General features: G+C 41.8%; 1 protein-coding gene across 3 annotated transcripts in view; it reads left to right on the top strand.

The window, feature by feature from the left end:
* UBP1 (upstream binding protein 1) overlaps positions 1 to 19991 on the top strand; it is a 70602-nt gene that overhangs the window by 40984 nt on the left and 9627 nt on the right. For 2 of the 3 annotated variants that reach the window (XM_082849155.1, XM_082849157.1), the window contains 9 exons: positions 2872 to 2948; positions 7106 to 7211; positions 8414 to 8520; positions 10872 to 11024; positions 11127 to 11237; positions 11680 to 11787; positions 16942 to 17045; positions 19341 to 19395; positions 19639 to 19732. In XM_082849155.1, the coding sequence (XP_082705281.1) occupies positions 2872 to 2948; positions 7106 to 7211; positions 8414 to 8520; positions 10872 to 11024; positions 11127 to 11237; positions 11680 to 11787; positions 16942 to 17045; positions 19341 to 19395; positions 19639 to 19732 (915 nt within the window). The remainder of the gene's footprint in view (positions 1 to 2871; positions 2949 to 7105; positions 7212 to 8413; positions 8521 to 10871; positions 11025 to 11126; positions 11238 to 11679; positions 11788 to 16941; positions 17046 to 19340; positions 19396 to 19638; positions 19733 to 19991) is intronic. The other variant, XM_082849156.1, reaches the window with a different exon arrangement.

Below are 19991 nucleotides of genomic sequence, written 5' to 3' on the forward strand. Positions count from 1 at the left end.
CCCCCTGCATTGGCAGGCAGATTCTTAACCACTGCACCACAAGGGAAGCCCCCATTTTACAATTTTGATGTCCTCTTTTACATCTTCATGTTTATCCTTTTGCTGTTCATTGTGGTTTTCATCACTTTCACAGAAATTTTTTAATCTTTTTAAATCTGTACTAGCTCATTTAAATGATTTATTTTCCAGTTGTGATTTTCTCTTTCCTATAGATTCTTCATTTCTGTTTAGGGAAGACCTTTCAATATTTCCTTTAGGATGGGTTTAGTATTGCTGTATTCTTTTAGTTTTTGCTTGTCTGAGAAATTCTTTATCTCTTCTTCTATTCTAAATGATAATCTTGCTGGATAGAGTATCCTAGGTTACACATTTTTCCCTCTCAGAACTGAATATATTGGGTTGGCCAGAAAGTTCGTTTGGGTTTTGCCATAAGACAGTATGGGGAAACCTGAACGAATTTTTTGGCCAATCCAATATCTTGCCACTCCCTTCTGGCCTGCAACGTTTCTGTATAGAAACCAGCTGATAGTCTTATGGGGGTTCCCTTGTAATGAACTCTTGCTGCCTTTAAAATCCTCTCTCTTTAAGTTTTGCTGTTTTTGTTATAATATGTCTTGGTGTAGGTCTGTTTTGGATTTATCTTGTCTGGGACCCTCTGTGCTTCCTGTACCTGGATATCTGTTTCCTTTTTAGGTTTGGAAACTTTTCAGCCATAATTTCTTCAGATATTTTTTCAGTCCTCTTTTCTCTTTCTTCCTCTTCTGGAATTCCTAGTATGCATAGGTTGGCATGCTTTATATTATCCCATAGGTCTCTTATGTTGCTTTCATTTTTTTTTTCATTTGGCTTTCTGTCTGCTGTCTTGATTGGGTGGTTTCCATTATTTTATCTTCCAGTTGACTTGTTCTTCTGCATTATTCTTTCTGCTATTCATTGTCTTTATCTCAGCTTTCACGTCTGCAAATGAGTTTTCTAATTTTTCTTGGTTCATCTTTATAGTTTCTAGCTGTTTTTTTTTTTTTTACAGTAATCTGCATTTCTGTCAATAGCCTTTCTTAATTCCTTCAGTATTTCCATTGCCTCTTTTTTGAAATCGGTGTCTATTAGACTGAAGAGGTCTGCTTCATTGTTTGTTCTTTCAGGGTAATTCTGTTGGTCTTTTAACTGGGAGTGGTTCCTCTGCTGATTCATTTTACTTGTGTTTATCTTACTCTGTGAGTTTAGGAGAAACAGTTACCTACTTTGGTCTTAGAGAGCTGTTTATGTGGGGGTGTCCCTGTGTAGCTTGTATGTGTTTAATATATTTGGTACGAGGCTGTTCTTAGTATGGATGCCTGTTGCCTCTTTACTCAGTGTGTGCTGGTCATTACCCCTGAGAGGGGCGGGGTGTGCAGATGCCATGGCTGGTGTCTGGTCTGGCAGCGGCTCAGGCACACCCTCGGAGCACGCAGTGGGGGCAGCAGCAGCTCGTGATCACTCCTGGGGTCTGGGAGGGTGGCAGTAGGGGCTCGTGACCACTCCTGGATATTCATTTCCGTTTTTAAAGAAGTTATTGTTTATTCTTTTTCCAGGTTCAGATCCATTGTTAAGTATGCTGCAGATATAACTTTTTAAAAAATCTCTCTTACCATAAGGGTGTTTTTAGTTTAATCTCTCTCAGTGTGTTGAATGAATTTGACTGTTCCTTAGTGGTGTATACAGCAGTTGTTTTCCTTCACCAACCTTGGAGTGATTTAGTCTTATTTTGGTAACTGTTATGTTTTGACCCTATGATCTTGTACTCTTTGTATATTTTTGTAAGCCCAGTAGAGTGTGGGCAAGGTATTGGTAGTTTTATTATAAAGAGCCTCAACTTCATATGTTACTAGAAGCACTCTTTAATTACTACTAATTTTCTGCATATCAAATTATGCTGTCATTTTTACTATTTAATGGCAGGTAATCCAAACATCTTTTTTGTGGATTTGGAGCATATTACTAACTTTTGGCGGCAGCAGCTTATTTTCCTAATTAAATAGATTGGTGTGTGAGTTTCTATTCGTGTTTTTTTTATGGACCCTAATTGAGCAGTGGCAAGATGTGAGTTGGGTTCATTGGACACAAGGGAGAAAGCTCCAGGATTATAATTTGACCTTAGTTTACACAAAAACCTGTCCACAAATGTTCCTAGTATCATTATTCATAATAGCCAAAAAGTGGAAATAACCCAGATGTCTGTCAACTGTTGAATGAATAAACGAAGTGTGGTGTATGCATTCAGTTGAATAATTTGGCCATAAATAGGAAAGACTGACACATGCTACAACCTGGATGAACCTTGGCAACATTATAAGTGAAAAAGCCAGTCACAAAAGGCCACCTGTTTTGTGATTCCGTTTATATCTACTGTCTAAAGCAACCAAATCCCAAGAGAAAGAAAGTAGATTGATGAGTGGTTGTGAGGGGCTGGGGGTGGGTGGATGAGAAGGGACTGCTCACGGGTATGAGTTTTCTTTTTGATGATGAAGGTGCTCTAAAATTAATAGCAGTTTGGGCTTCACAGCTCTGCATTTACTAAAAACTAGTTAATTGTACACTATAAAAGGGTGAATTTTATGGCATGTAAGTTATACCTCAATAAAGCTGTTATGAAAAATTGGTCTCAGATAATGAGTGTGAGAGGATAACAGGAAAGTAAACTGACTGAGGAACTCTTCAGTCTTCTTTGAGAGTGGAAGGAGGAAAATATGATTTGCAGGGAAGAGAAAGATTAACCTGAGTTTGCTTCTTTAGAATTTAATATCGGGCAGTCATATGTTTGAGTTGAATTTTTGTTACACAGAGTGATGTTCTTTATATGGATTGTTTTTGATACACAATTTTTAAAAATAGGTCAGTCTTACGAAATTCGCATGCTGGATAATCGGAAAATGGGAGATGTGCCTGAGATCACTGGAAAACTGGTAAAGGTAAGGACCATCTGTTTAAATTCCTAAAAGATACTGCAGTGACTCAAAAAAGTAGCAGTTTTACTGCAAGAGTTTTGTTTTTTGTTGCAGGAGTTATTAAAAATTATCTAATTTCACTTTAAGAAAGTAATGGCTATATTAAAACTCTTTTGAGCTATATTTTGTTTACTCCTCTGTAAAATAGGAATTATAGTAATTACTGAGTGAAGTAAATGTGAAGGCCCTCTGGAAACAAGGCGCCAGAGAAAAGTTAGTTGCAGCTAAAGGAGGGAGAAAAACCCACTACCACAACAAAAACTTTGTTTCTCTTTAAAAGTAGAAGATAGTGTGGAAACTTTCTCTTTCAAAGTAAAAGATAGTGTGGGGGGAAAATATAAGTGTTACTTTGAAACTTTAATTTCACCTCTTAAAATTTCTCTAAGTAAAATTTGATCTCTTCACGCTACTGGTGTATCTGAATGAAGAGTCCGTTATTCCAGGCCTAGGAGGCGCAGCCAACCCATTCCTTTTAGGATGGATGTGCCTTCAGACCCATCCCCGGCCCCTGCAGTGTCATGCAAGGTGGGTCCTTCTAGCCTCTACCTGTCACGCACCACACAGTATCATAAACTCCAGAGCATTACAGGGCAAGGGTTACGGAAGAAGCTTAATTGGGAAAAGGGAAAACTTCATTGTGGCTAACTGTTAGCAAGGGAGAAGCAGGATGAGTTCTCTCGGTCCTTCCATCTTCCTACAGAGAGGCCTGTTGGGGGCCCGAGTGCTGCTGGGCCCTCATTGTGGAGAGGCATTCCATTGGAAAGACCCATCCCTTTTCAGACTGGCGAGCATGGGGAAGGCAGCCTGTGGGGGGAGTGGACAGCAGTACTAATGCTAACAAATTAGGCTTGTCCAGAAAGCAGCTGCTCAGCACTGGAGGCCTGAGAGTCTTTGGAGAGCTCTTCCCACTCCTGGGGGCAGGAAGCTCCCAATCCTGTGAGAGGTTCTAGTCCCCAGTGGATCATTGTCTTGGCAACCTGGAGTAAGCTCCCAGGTTTCTTCTGACTCCCGAGGCTCCCAACATTCTCAGAACAGAAGGAGAGAAGTTATTTACCCATTCTCACGTGTGCCATCTGAACATGGAGTCTGTCATGTCTGTGTTCCATCAGTGGGTTTGATCATTTCCCTAAAGGGTGGGTCAGATGGCCTTATTTTTTTATTCCCTCCTATTGGCTTTCTCACCTGTATTGAACACTAATTAGATTCACCCTTTTAAAAAGGCATCAGCACTGTTCCCAGTGAGCAAGCCCTATTGAATTGGTTATGCTCTGCTGGACTCTAGTGACAAATAGCTATGGTTTGGTCAAGGAGCAACAGCTCTCATTTTTCAGAGTCTAGAAGGCTTAGCAGTGTTGAAGATTCTCTCAGCATGTCTTGCTCCCAGCTCGTCATTCATTGTCAGACAAGTATTGGGCACCCCGGCAAATCTTTGCCAAATTGTACCACACGTGGTTAAAATTCAGCCTAGTAATATATTGTTTAAGGGAAGATGTGGGTGAACTCTTGTCATTGTGAAAGTCACAGGGTTACTTTTTAAGAAGTCTTAGTTTCATCTTCCACTTGATAAGCCACATGTCTGATTTTTGGTGGATGTGCCAGAATACATCCAGTTACATCCTGAGAGCTTGCCTGGGATTCAGAGTTACAGTCTGCTACTGCCAGAGACTACAGGATAACTTTCTTAAAGACCACATGCTTCTTCATCTAGAGGATCCCTAAAATACTCTGCAGCCATCTAGAGTTTAATTTCCTGGCCCCATGATCTTTGACTCTGCTATTGAGTGGGGGGGGGGGGTCTTCGGGATCAAATGCCGCTGATCAGAGGTGTTTTGGAACTTCTTGACCTGCTTAAAATATTCAGTGAAGTGCTTTCTCTGATTGTTCTCTTTCTGTCTTATTGTTAGGGCCCCTTTATCTGTGGCTGATTCTCTAGGTGTATTGTCTCCTTTTAGTCAGAACTTCCAGATAACAGCTTTTCCCCTTCCAGTTTTATTTAAGAGGTTTTCTTTTATATCTTGCCATTTCTTAACTATGGTCCTCCATATTCCTTATTTTACTGTCTTATGTCTTAGTCTGACCTAGAATGGGGTTTAGTAAAGCACTTAAAACTAATACCTGTATTCTCATACTATTTTCATCTGAATTCGTGGATTTGATCTGGTTCTTACTAAATATGGAAGAATCAAAATCATGACATTTTCTGTGCTGCACTTCTCAGAGATCAACCTGCTGGTGACTGTGAACCAGGAGCCACCACTGGCTCAAGCACCATCACTCTGTGAGGGCTTTGCTGCCAGCAGGCACTTGTGTGAAGTGGGTGCTGGGGGGGAAGTGGGTGCTGGGGGGAAATTGGGTGTGGATCAGAGTGGCAACTGTGCCTTCATAGACGTCCACAGAGGTCCTAATGACTGACTTGGCCTCTTTTTAAACTATTTCAAATTACAGTATTTCTACTTTTAAATGGTTCCCTTCAAAATATTTATCAGCTATGTTTTGGACAGCATTTTGGGGGTACAGAAGGCAGGGGCACTAAAGATAGTATTGATATGTATCGCTAACAAGTTATTTCCTGCTCAAACCAGCAGAGCGTCTACTGGAAATACGATTATCTTACTGCATCATAGTCTGAGAAACAGTTATTTATAAACATGTCAGAAACGTTTACTAATTAGTGCAAATCTGGTATCTGAATCCATTTTGATGACCTGTTATCCTGTTCTTGGAATGGAACAGCAGCTGGCAGCCCAAACCTGTGGGAGGTGAGGGTGGGATGGGTGGAGAGCAGAGAATGGCCTAGAGTTTGTGGCGTCGAGTTAAAGCCTTCCCTAGGAATGAACCTGAGTGTTTGGATGAAGTTTACCTGTGTTTTATCTGTTTTGTTTTGTTTTTCCCTTGCTTACCTCAGATAATCTCACTTGCAGGTTAAATAGTTGAGGATGAATTTTGCATATAGGTTCTCTTTTTGGGGTGGTGGGCAGATTTACCCCCCTGCCCTTGACTTTTGTTTTCTGGGGGGCGGGGCTGTGCCTCACAGCACTCGGGGATCTTAGTTCCCCGACCAGGGATCGAACCCCAGGGTCCCCTGCAGTGGAAGCGCAAAACCCTAATCACTTGGGCACCAGGGGATTCCCTGATGTTTTCTTTATAGAAATATAATTCTTACTAATTTTTTATGGACATGGACCTTAATTTTGAATTACAGTATCAAATTTTTTAATAAAAATTTAACCTAAGAGGGCTTCCCTGGTGGCGCAGCGGTTGAGAGTCCGCCTGCCGATTCAGGGTACACGGGTTCGTGCCCTGGTCCGGGAAGATCCCACATGCTGCAGAGCGGCTAGGCCTATGAACCATGGCCGCTGAGCCTGCGCGTCCGGAGCCTGTGCTCCGCAATGGGAGAGGCCACAACAGTGAGAGGCCCGCGTACCGCAAAAAAAAAAAAATGTAACCTAAGAATCCATTTTATTTGCTCTTGTTATTTTTGAGTTATAATTCTTTGTACCGGGACTTCCCTGCTGGTCTGGTGGTTGAGATTTCACCTTCGAATGCAGGGGTTGTGGGTCCAATCCCTGGTCGGGGAGCTAAGATCCCACGTGACTCATGGCCAAAAAACCAAAACATAAAACAGAAGCAATATTGTAACAAATTCAATTAAGATTTTAACAATGGTCCACATCAAAAAAAAAAAAGTTAAAAAAATGATAGTAATAATTCTTTGCACCAAATAATTGTACCCATACCCAGGTATCCAAGAACAAAACAGTGTTTTGTAAAACACTTACAAAATGTTTAAAGCAGAATTTGTTTTTGTTTTTTTGTGGTACGCGGGCCTCTCACTGTTGTGGCCTCTCCCGTTGAGGAGCACAGGCTCCAGACGCGCAGGCTCAGTGGCCATGGCTCACGGGCCCAGCCACTCCGCGGCATGTGGGATCTTCCCGGACCGGGGCACGAACCCGTTTCCCCTGCATCGGCAGGTGGACTCTCAACCACTGCGCCACCAGGGAAGCCCCAGAATTTGTTTTTGTATGCTTTTCTATTATAGGCTAATGCATAAGAAGTGAAAACACTTGTGCTTTTTAGCTGGAACAATTTTGAAGTGCTCATTTCCCCTACTTATTCCATAGAGCATCATAAGAGTTGTATTCCATGACAGACGGCTCCAATATACAGAGCATCAGCAACTTGAAGGTTGGAAGTGGAATCGCCCAGGAGACAGACTCCTCGATTTAGGTACAAGTCAGAAGACCACGGAGAGATGAGGCAGTTGTTTGGCTATACCTGTTAATACGCTAGCACCACACCATGGGTGATTGCGTAGAGAGTTTTAGTCACCTGTGTGACTTGAGTTGTTTTATGTATGTATGTATGTATGTATGTATGTATGTATTTTAACATCTTTATTGGAGTATAATTGCTTTACAGTGTTGTGTTAGTTTCTGTTGTATAACAGAGTGAATCAGCTGTATGCATACGTATATCCCCATATCCCCTCCCTCTTGCATCTCCCTCCCACCCTCCTTATTCCACCCCTCTAGGTGATCACAAAGCACCGAGCTGATCTCCCTGTGCCATGCAGCTGCTGCCCACTAGCTAGCTATTTTACATTTACACGTAGTGTATGTATGTCCATGCCACTCTCTCACTTTGTCCCAGCTTACCCTTCCCCCTCCCTGTGTCCTCAAGTCCTTTCTCTACGTCTGTGTCTTTATTCCTGTCCTGCCCCTAGGTTCATCAGAACCATTTTTTTTTTAGATTCCATATATATGTGTTAGCCTACAGTATTCGTTTTTCTCTTTCTGACTTAACTTCACTCTGTATGACAGACTCTAGGTCCATCCCTCTCACTACAAATGACTCAATTTCGTTTCTTTTTATGGCTGAGTAATATTCCATTGTATATATGTACCACATCTTCTTTATCCATTCATCTGTCGATGGACACTTAGGTTGCTTCCATGTCCTGGCTATTGTAAATAGAGCTGCAGTGAACATTGTGGCACATGTCTCTTTTTGAATTATGGTTTTTCTCAGGATATATGCCCAGTAGTGGGATTGCTGGCTCGTATGGTAGTTCTATTTTTAGTTTTTTAAGGAACCTCCATACTATTTGAGTTGTTTTATAGTTAAAAATGAAGTTGTTTTTGGTGCTTAACGAAACTAAGCCAGGAATTTTATGAGTTTTAAACCATTTATTTCATTTTTGATTGGCATCATCCATCATATTCTTAATAAAATGAAATAGAAATCATGGTGGGAGAAAGTATGATACACATTAGGTGGGTTTTTATGTTGAAATGATTGACCATGGAAAACATTGAAGGGAAAAGTTCAGCAGGGAGGTGTAATAACTTCATTAGAACAGAATCATAGTAGATTGTAACCTTTTAATCATTCATAGTTTTGTTTCTGTGTCACTTCTTTTTAAAATACAGATATTCCAATGTCTGTGGGAATAATTGACACAAAGACAAATCCAAGCCAGTTAAATGCAGTTGAATTTCTGTGGGATCCTGCAAAACGCACATCTGCTTTCATTCAGGTTTGGATTCTTACATTATTAGAGTTATACTAGTGTCATTCAGGAGGCTGTGGGTGAGCTTGAATTCTTGATACGTGATATCATTTTCTTTAAATACTTATTTGTAAACTATCTTGTAATGTTTTTTATACACACACACACAACACACTCTGTTAAGTTAGAGTTAATCTACTAAATTCATCATTTATAGACTAACCTGTAAAGACAATCTTAATATGTAAAGCATTATTTAAATATCACTTTTACCACTGGTAGTAACAATAATCAAAACTTCCATTCTTCTTAAGATGCATTTCTCTTGAACAAAACCTGCTGTTTTAAAGGATATGATTGAAAAAAGTGTAGTTTTAAGATTCTGTCTAGCTTTATTTAAAAATATTTTAATACTGACATTTTCAATCCCCCACAAAAGTGAGAGGATAATAATGAATCCTCTTGTGCCCATCTCCTGGCTTCGACAGTTATTAGTAGTTTCCCCTTTTTGGTTATTGGTGGAATACTGTAAAGCAACGCCCAGGCATTTCATTTCACCCATGAATACTCAGTTTGTGTCTCCTAAGACGGGGGTCCCCAACCCCTGGGCCACGGACTGTTAGTGTCCATGGCCTGTTAGGAACCGGGCTGCACAGCAGGAGGTGAGCGGCAGGCTAGCGAGCGAGCGAAGTTTCATCTGTATTTACAGCCACTCCCTGTCACCCACATTACCACCTGAGCGCCGCCTCCTGTAGATAAGTGGCGGCATTAGATTCTCAAAGGATCATGAACCCTACTGTGAACTGTGCATGCAAGGGATGTGAACCGTACTGTGAACTGCGCATGCAAGGGATCTAGGTTACATGCTCCTTATGAGAATCTAATGCCTCATGACCTGAGGTGGAGCTGAGGCTGTGATGCTAGCGCTGGGGAGCGGCTGCAAATACAGATTATCATTAGCAGAGAGGTTTGACTGCAGAGACCACAATAAATCAATTGCTTGCAGACTCATATCAAAACCCTCTCAGTGAGTGGCAAGTGAAAACAAGCTCAGGGCTCCCACTCATTTTGCATTATGCTGAGTTGTATAATTATTTCATTATATATTACAATGTAATAACAAAAGAAATAAAGTGCACAGTAAATGTAATGCGCTCGAATCATCCCAAAACCATCCCCACCCCACCCCTAGTCTATGGAAAAATTGTCTTCCATGAAACCGGTCCCTGGGGCCAAAAAGGTTGGGGACTGCTGTCCTAAGAGATTAGTTTTTGAAAAACAGATATGGTATTATTATATGTAAAATAAAATCAACAGTAATTCTAATAGTATGTTCAAATTTGTAAATGGTGAAATGAAAACTACTGAGTAGGTAATCTTTATATAGAAAAGGAAAATCAGTTAATTGCTGACTGGCCGAAGTAGGCTATGATTTGTGTGAACTATAGAGAATTTAGTATTTTGCATTTTCGTGGTCTTCCAAGTAGTATCACCCATCAGCTAGTAATCAGTAGGGCCGTGGTTCATATTAGTTGAATATTTTCTCATATTGTTCATCTGACAGGGTGACTGGGTATGTGGTGAATGAGAGCAATGGAAGAGCTGGCCTTACCTCTCAGGCTGTGTACAGTCTTGGTGCAGAAATCAGTTTTAACCTTGAGTCCTTAGAAGAGGGGGTGTGTAGCAGTCAGAAATTACCAAGGTCTTGTTAATGACACTGTGCCATGCCCTGGAGCTGTCACCATGGTGTTGTTGCAAGAGTGGGCAGAAGTGGTGGGAAAATGAATATTGCCCTCAGGATTCTCTGTGAACTGTGAAGCGTTGACAGGAGAGTTCAGATGGATGCAGGTGGAGTGAGGAGTGGGCTTGGTGGACTGTGGAAGCTCCCCAGGCGAAGGATCACGAGTTGATGACCGTAGGAACAGCAGTGAGGTGACTAGCTGGCTGGAGTTGGGGTGATGGCAGTAGAGGGCAAACAGCAGGGGCTCTGAGTAACGAGGTGATGGTTGCTGTGGATTGAGCCCCACGCAAGGCTGAGGACCGTGGGTCCAGTCTGGGGTGGGAGTAGGGGACAGACACAGGAAGCTACTGTACTGATGCGCTCATCATTGGAGCAAGTCCTGCCTTCGAGGAGGGCACTGGAATGGGGCAGAGCCCATTCCCACAAAGTTCAGGAGGGCTCAGCTGGATTTGTGAAAGGAGAGTCATACATGTTTAAAACAGTTAGAAATTCACAACAGACACCTGAGTAATATGTGGGAGTTCCTTTTAAAGGATCTTGAATTCATACCTGTGGCCCAACATCTGAAAGGGAGCAAAGTAGAAGGGTAATCAGTGGACAAGACTTTGAATCCATTTCAGCCTGACTCATTTTCTAGGTACACTGCATCAGCACAGAATTTACTCCCCGGAAGCACGGAGGTGAAAAGGGAGTGCCTTTTAGGATCCAGGTTGACACCTTTAAGCAGAATGAAAATGGAGAATACACAGATCATCTACACTCAGCTAGCTGCCAAATCAAAGTTTTTAAGGTAAGAGGTGGAAACTAGGCTTTGAGGAAGTGAGGCCCAGTGTTGCTGGTAAAGGTGTTTGTCTGAAGCCTGATAGATGAAAAAGTCTACTTTGTTTTTAAGCCGAAAGGTGCAGATAGGAAACAAAAAACTGATCGAGAGAAGATGGAGAAGAGAACCGCTCATGAGAAGGAGAAGTACCAGCCATCCTATGACACCACGGTCCTCACAGAGGTAATGCGGGCACCATTCCGGTTCTGAGGAGAAGCCGGGCTGTGCACTCTGGCACCACCTCTGAGGATGAGTTTGGCTGCAAAGGGTCTGGGAAGATTGGGTGGTAGATTGACATAATGTTCTTGGTGAAATTTGTGGGGAAGATATTCTCTTTAAATTTGGGGATTTTAATAGATTCGTTTCCTGGGTGGGATCGTGGACGAAGATGCTGAAATCCCAATCAGGTCTCAGAAACAGACCTTAAAATCCTTGGAGTTGATAGAAATTATGTTGGGGCCCAGAATGTCCGATGTTTGTCACTGCTGGGGTTTTGCATCTTCCTTACCTTTGAATCCTGCTAGTCATACGTTTGTTTAATTGGACGGCAGAGGCATAAACAGGGTATTAGATCTTTCTTTGTATAATGAAAAGACATTGATCCCAATCTTTGGTGTTTGTCCAGATGAGGCTTGAGCCTATAATTGAAGATGCAGTTGAACATGAGCAGAAAAAGTCCAGCAAGCGGACTTTGCCAGCAGACTACGGTGATTCTCTGGCAAAGCGAGGCAGTGTAAGGGCTTCTGCTTCTCTTTTCATTGTGCAAGAAACCTTGTGCAGTGTTAGATATAGGACCAACTTCCACTGAAAAGTAAAGCCAAATTTGTTTTTGATGTCCTTGTCTTGATTTAATTTGCTTTTGTTTAGACTTCCTGCTTTCTGTTTGTTCCTCACTGAGGAAAATTTCCTAAATCTAACACTTTCAAACAAAGTTGGCCATATTGGGTGGTTTTGGAGAGAAAACAAATGACACTCAAAAATGTGTTCCCTCCCTGTCTCCTTCCTTTCCTCCCTCCCTCTCTCTCCTTTGCACATACACTTGCTTTACGAGCACTGAAATTAATTGAAAATACTTTCTTTAGTAAAATAGTTATTTTTGTGTAATTAAAAAAGGTTTTTGCTTTCTCGTGTGTGTAACTGATAAGAAAGTGTCACAGATATTTGGAGAAATTATGGCAGCAAGCTTGACGTTAACATACGCAGTACTTTGTGTCCCATTTCCCTGCATGGAGCGTAAGAATGTGTCTGCTTTTAAAAGCCTGATTGGCAGCACTGGTAGAAAAACAATCCTTGACTGCATTAGTGTTTCCTCTTGGCACCTGCATTGTGACCTTATGCTTCAGGCCAGCATAGGACACCTTGCTACACTCAGCCCTGGTTCCCCACTGTAGTCCAGGGGGGTTTTGGTTGAATATGAACTTTGCCAGCTTATTAAGTAGAGCAGATCTTTATTTTATAACACAGTTCTTCATCAAACAGTTGACAAAGGGTTATCTTGTTATATAAACTTAGATCAGCTATATACCAGCAGTAAATGTAAACAGAGAACATTAAATAATTTTTTAAAATAACTTATCATACATATTAATGGTTACTGTTTCATCATTGCAGTGTTTATACTATCAAGGTGCCAGAAATGGAGTTTTCACTCTTACACATGTATCTGTAATTATCTGTAGACTATGAAAGCCACAGGCATTATCACAGGAACATTATTTCCAAATTAAAGCATTGAGTGAAAATATTTTAAATGCTTCTATATGCATTTAAATAATATATGCAATAAAACTGAAAATGTCCTCTCTGAGGGGCAGGGGAGCACACCATGTTGCATTTTCTTTAAGTGGGCTTTTTTGATTCAAATCAAAAGTTGTATGGAACAACTGTATGCTCCTTCCCCAGAACGCCCGCCTCTCCAGTTTTATCTTTTTATTCTCCTAATTTCCCAGCTGAAGACACAAATGGTTCTTAGTAAACTTTTTTTGGGAGACACTGGTAATTCAAATCACTTTTCCTCTTTTGTTATAAACTAATTAAAAGGAATGGTTCTGATAATTTGTAAATTAAAGAAATCTGTTATAGCCTAGAGCTCATCCGAAGATGCAAGTCTAAAGTATGCAAAACGTCAGCAGTTCACTGGCCTGGGATTTCACATCTTCCAAGTGTGCATTGCTTGCTTCCCCAGGGCTGCATTTGGTTTGGTTAAGATACTTCTAGGGGTGGTTAGAGATCTTCTTGGAAACGTGTTCATTAAAAGCAAGGTACAGATGAATCCCTTAAAAAAGAAAATCCGCAGCATTTTATATATTTCTTCAAGCAGCTACAAAAGAAGGCCAGCATTTCTTACAGTTCTCTGATAGTTACAATTGGCTTTCAATTGAAAGGGTATCCAGACTTACCTGTCAAAGCTACATGGCGCTGTGTGAGATGGTCCTGCACTGAATAGAGGCAGCACTGTAGGTTCCCGAGAGCCACAGCACAACCAAACCCTTAGTGTCTCTGTTGGTCTTTGCATCTGAGCTGTATTTCATTGGCTCAAATCTGGCTTGCCAGTGTCTACAGTCTGCAGTGAGTCCTCATTTTCTAATCTGCCTGGGGAGGGACTTTGTTCATAGTGTACCAAAGCTGTGACTCTACAAGGCCAAGGCAGATATCGCTGGAGCCTTGATGAATCAGTACCATTGCTTACTTTTAAAGACAGGGAAGAATGACAAGGTAGAAGAAACACTGAAAATATTCCTTGGTATGCCTGTACTCTCCTGGGTCAAGACTGTAAGAGAAACTTAGGAAAAAAGCAGGTGGGAGAGTCTTGGTGTTTCATCCAGCCTGGCCATTGAAGAACTTGGAATCCATCATTTCTAAAAGTAGAGGCCTCCTAACAGGACCAGTTTTCATTGAATGCTAGTTTTCCTGTGTTCTGTGAATTGAGTCTCCTACTTATTGGGCAAGTTTTAGATGTCAAACAGCCCTGCTTTTCTACTGCTGGAAGAATCTAGATGTGTAAAAGTGAAATAGGTATGTTTATGGAGTTTCAGTAAATTTGGTGTCTTTGCTGTATCACCTGCCATGCTCACTTGGAGCTTTTGATGGCTTTATTTCCTCAAACAGCTGGCAATAATTACCAAAGCAGATCTGGGGAGACTTGATGATATTGAAAGGTCTGTACGGTTTTGATGTGCGTGTTATGCCGTGTTGTAATATTTTGTATCTGGGGAGAATGGTGTAGCGGGAAGATCTTCCAAGTAGTAGAGGTGACCATGAGCATGTGACACCCGCAAGTTAGGAGACCTGCCAGGTGGCCCACAGCATCTTGGGTTCCTCAAACTGTATAAGCTGGGGAGGTACTACTTTGTAAACTGGAAAGAAAAACAAAAGACCCTAGTTTAAAAAGAATGGGCATTGTGTAAAATGTCATTTATAGTGAAATTGGTACAACATGCAGAGAGGGTTTAGCAATGCATTCCAGCCAAATTAGATTTCTTTTTTGAAAGTTGATAATAGTTGAAACATTAAGTCTGCAGTCATTTTCCCCATTTCTGAGGGGATACCTAATGGGTAGTTGTAAAGAATGTTGAGATGATGGGATTTGTTTTATTTTCTTTGTACCCATGCTTTTTTTTTTTAATTTATTTTTGGTTGCATCAGGTCTTTGTTGCTGCGCGTGGGCTTTCTCTGGTTGCGGCGAGTGGGGGCTACTCTTTGTTGTGGTGTGGGCTTCTCATTGTGGTGGCTTCTCTTGTTGTGGTGCGTGGGCCTCAGTAGTTGTGGCTCGTGGGCTCAGCAGCCGTGGCTTGTGGGCTCTAGAGCGCAGGCTCAGTAGTTGTGGCACACAGGCTTAGTTGCTCCGCGGCATGTGGGATCTTCCCGGGCCAGGGCTTGAACCCATGTCCCCTGCATTGGCAGGCGGGTTCTTAACCACTGCGCCACCAGGGAAGCCCTGTACCCATGCTGTTGATGGGTGTCAGACACGCTGTTTGAAGCTCCTGTAACCATTGGGGAGACTTGGTTTCTGAGCTCAGAGTCCTTCACACTAGTGGCCTTAACTTCACTCAAAAGAATTTTGAAAAAGAATATACTCCTTGCACATTTTTAGGTTGACATCTGAAAGTTTTCATCATAAATTTAAATAGTTCCAAAGGATTTCAAAAAAAGGGGGGATATATGTATACATATAGCTGATTCACTTTGCTGTACAGTAGAAACTAACAAAACATTGTAAAGCAACTGTACTGCAATAAAAATTTTTTTTAAGTAGCTGCAAAGGACACAATTTTCTGACATACTTGAATATCTGTATTTACAACTTAAGGTGAAGCCATCACTTTAGTTAAGTCTGAGATTTTACTCTGCTCTTCCTTCTTCATCTCATGTTTTCTCCTTCACTCCCCTTAAATAATATTGTCCAAATAGGACATACTTTCATGCCTGGAAATCTTTTAATGGTCACCTTAATCACTTTTTTACAACAAACAATATAACTTGAAATTTAATTTTTAAAATTTCCTGTGACCATGTAAGACTTAAGTCAGTTGAGGAATTTAAAACTTATTATTTTTACCAGTTTATCAAAACAACAAATCATACAAATTTTGATGAATAATTTTTAACTATAAAAATAGAAATGTTATTGGAAATGCATTTTGAATGATGAGACAGGGTAGAACATATTTAAATTCTAGATTTTTTATAGGTAAGAGAAACTTTGTTTAGATAAATTTATTTTTCTTTCAGCAGTGTCATTCAGGTCTTGGAACTCCTTCTGAGATACCTGCCAGAAATTCCAATGATCTCTCTTTGTATGATCTAATAAATTATTTCAGTGTGTCAGCTGACAAGATGTCCTCCTGAATTATTTTGAAAGCAAAGAATTGAAAACCCCCTGACGTAGAGAAGAATTTTAGAGTCGTGTACTTTCTTAGTGTCTACCCTGATTTCTTTGAATCGTCTTTAACTTGGCTTTTGGCAGAGCCTTACACCCCACAGCCATGGTGAGACAGGATGCCGTCTGTGTGTGAAATGGGAGGAGAGTGCTTATGAAAGGGGACCTTTGAAACCCAGGGCGTTCTCAGTCTTAGAAAGAATACCGTGGAGTGAGATGAATTCCCTCCATCCTCAGCACTTGAGAGGCCACCCTGGCCTATTCAGCATGTTTTGACTTTAGCTTTTTCAGTATTCCTAATTGGAATAGTTAGTGTGTCTTTGTATCTTGGCTCTATTTTTGGTCAGAATTGTGCCAAGGGCTGAAAAATATTTAAGTCCACCCTGCTCCTTCTAGAAAGTATAAACAATAAACGTAGGTAGGTAGGTAGATGGCTACAGGCAGTACCATCCACAGTTGATGTATTTTGATGTTGGGCCTGTCTTATCTTACTTGGGGATGATCATGAACCTTAGAGAGATCGGGGAAGTACATGGGTACCGGTGAGGCTGCTCCTTGGGGAAGAGGGCGGAAAGAGCACTAGGTGGGACAGATCTACTGTCCTTGTCACCACGCGATGTCAAATGTTGCTTCTGAATCCTTTCTTGCCTCTGCTGTTCTTTAAACCTCGATAGGTACCTACTGGGGAGTGGATGAAGAGGGAGGTGAAAGTTCTTGAAAGCACATTGTACTTAAGCACACATTTAAAACACCTTTAGAAATGTTTGCTGCTGTCGTCACCTCAGGTCCTCTCTGAGAGTAATCAGTGTCTAGACACGCACAGCAGGTAACATTTTCCCTGCCACACACCAGTCAGTTTGATGCGTTTCTGTGAGGTTGCTTGATGAATGTTAGGTGTCTTGTGTTTCACGATCTTGCATTTGGCCAGACTAGAGAGTGAATTACAAGGCTATTACTCCCATGTACTTTAGAAGCGAACCATTAATTTATTTCTGTTTCTGTCCGCAGTGCTCTCCATGGCCCGACACCCCCACCGCCTATGTGAATAGCAGCCCTTCCACGGCGCCCACCTTCACGGCCCCGCAGCAGAGCGCTTGCAGCGTCCCGGACAGGTAGCCGGTGTGCGTGATGAGTGCCCGTGCTCCTTTATGTCCCTTCCTGTCAAGTTACGCAGCCTCTTTGTGTGTGTATCTGGGGTATGTGGTAATTAGAAATAGCCTGCTGCAGGGCAAAACTGTCTTTTCTTCACCTTCCCGCCTTTTTGCTCCTAGCCCCCTTGTGCCTCACACACTCACAACTGTGGAAATTATAGAAAAGGTTGCATTTTCAAGGTATATTCTTTGTGAGATAAAATCAGCATTAATGGGCTTCATGGATAGAGAAAAGGACAGTGAGTTATTAAGGTGAAACTGTGACTTGAATATGTTACAATTGAGTTTATGGTAAAGTACACTTCAATGCTCACCATGTCGAACAAAGATCATTTTCTACCCTATTTCTTCTCCCTCCCAAAGACACTAATTTTTTTTTTTAAATTAAGTCTTTAAAACTTAAAGGAAGGACTTCCCATTTTAAAGACTTGCTCTGGTTTTAGAAATGGGAATGGTGGGCTCTGTTCATCCTAGTTTCTGGCCTTGACTGTTAGCTGCTGGTCAGCAGTGCCCCGGGGAGATTGTCCTTCCTGGGGCTTTGCTCAGGAGCTCCTGCTGAGTAGTCAGATCAGAAGGTCCCCGCTGTTATGACATTTCTTGCTGGGAAGTAAAATTATGAAAGTTAAGACCATAAAGGAGGGAATTCCCTGGTGGTCCAGTGGTTAGGACTCAGTGCTTTCACTGCTGTGGCCCAGTTCAGTCCCTGGTCGGGGAACTAAGATCCCGCAAGCCACGGGGTGCGGGGAAAAGAAAGAAAAAAAAAAAGGAAAGGGTTCTCATTTTTGTACTCTGGTCACGCCAGCTCGGGCTGCTATAACAAACACCAGGGACTGAGTGGCTTATGAACAATAGAAATTCATTTCTCCCAGCCTGGGGGCTGCGTGTCCAGGGGCTGGATGCTGGCCGGAACGGGTTCTGGTGAGGACTCTCTCCGGGTGCAGGCTACCAGCCTGTGTGCTCACCCAGCGGAGAGCAGAGGGGAGGAGGCAGACTCTTCTTACGACTCTTAACGAAGTCACTGATCCCATTCCTGGGGCTCCGTCCTCACAGCTTCTTCTAATGCTCATTACTTCCCAAAGGCTCCACCTCCTAATACTGTCCAGCACGTTGGGGGTAAGGTTTCCACCTGTGGTTTTTGAGGGGACACAAACATTCAGTCTGTAGCAGGGTCTGGTGAGAAAACAAAGGAGAACATGCCTTTTCCCTGAGGCGATGGATAGACCAAGAGGCAGCTTGTTTCCATGTAGGTTATTGTGCTTCAGGGTAGGGGGACACTCCTGGACTCTGGGACCAGCATGTCACCATGCAGGGGACTGAATAATCCTAGAAAATGACAACAATTTCAGAGAGGAGCTGTGAATTCGTGTACACACAGGCTCACTAGATATTTCCCGAGAGCCCACGGTGCCCAGCACTGTTCCAGGTACTGTGATGTGAGTGAGAGAAAGCCCTGTCCGAAGGAGCTCAAGTTCTAGTGGGCAGAGGACAGTAAACAATCAACATGGTAAACCTAAGTAACTGGGGTACAGGTGCTAAGAAGGGACCAGAAAGGTGGATGCACTCCCTGAGCAGCTGTTCTCATTTTCCCCTGGAAACACAGGGTTAGTGGCACACGTTTGTTTCTTTTGTTCTCTTGAATTTCACCGTTTAATCATGGATAAATATATTCATTAAAGGGATATTATTTTTATTTTGGCTTAGGATTATTATATCATTTCTTATAGCTCATAATCAGATTTTTTTGCAGTTATTTTCAACTGTTTATCTTATTTGATTCTCAAACTTTTTTCCTAACTAAAATGAATGAGTATCTGTCATTTTCCTGGCACCCCTGGAAATCATTGGAGCCCTTTTGTGTCATGAAACGTGACTTTTTTTACTAGAAGAGATGTAGGAGGAGAAGGCACAAATTAAACCGTCCTCTGTGTCTTAACTTTTTTTTTTGTTTTTTTTTTTTTGGTCGCACTGCGCAGCTTGTGAGGGATCTCAGTTCCACAACCAGGGGTTGAACCTGGGCCATGTCAATGAAAGCGCCAAGTCCTAACCACTGGAACGCCAGGGAATTCCCTTCTGTGTCTTAATCTTATCAACGTATTGACTCCTTGACCAGTTGTGCGCTCTTTTTGCATAGTTACATTGCTCTGTCCCACAGTATTATTTTAAATTCACCTAGTTTAATAGCCTTTAATGTCTTGATTAAAAAATATATATCATAATAATCATTCTTTTCTTCCTTTCCCCCTTCCTTCTCCCCAGCAATTCTTCTTCCCCAAATCATCAAGGAGATGGAGTTTCACAGGCCTCTAGTGAAGTAAGTATCTTTACCCTAAACTATCATGCTTTCAGGGTCCTGCATTTTGAAGCCTCTGACAGGGGTTTGAGTCATTGTTTGGGTCACTGAATAATCACACCTGTGCTCTTCGTGGGTGTTTTAAACTTTAAACCTGGAGGATTTCTGTGTTTTGTTTAAATGTTCTTTATAACATGCCAGTGACTTGGATTATTTTTTGTAAGCCTTAATAGTTTCTTCTGTGTTCATTTTCTTTGTTAATAGCAACTTCAGCCTTCAGCCACGATCCAGGAAACACAACAGTGGCTGCTCAAAAACAGATTCTCTTCCTACACAAGACTGTTCTCCAATTTTTTAGGTATGTTTGTGTTTGTGTGTGCACACACACACGTTTGTTTTTGTACTTTTATTAGCTGTAATTAAATTTTGGGGAAGTAACTGTATGTAGATTCGTAAGAAGTTGCCCAAACCTGTACAGGGAGCTCCTGTGTACCTGTACAGGGAGCTGCCCAGTGTCCCCAGTGGTAGTGTCTTGCAGACCTATGGTGCAGTATCAGAACAGGAACTCGATGCTGTTTCACCAGGTTTACATGCCCTCATTTTTGTATATGTGTATA

The sequence above is a fragment of the Leucopleurus acutus genome (assembly GCF_964270905.1).
Source record: "Leucopleurus acutus genome assembly, chromosome: 10".
In the NCBI taxonomy this organism is placed as follows: Eukaryota; Metazoa; Chordata; class Mammalia; order Artiodactyla; family Delphinidae; genus Leucopleurus; species Leucopleurus acutus.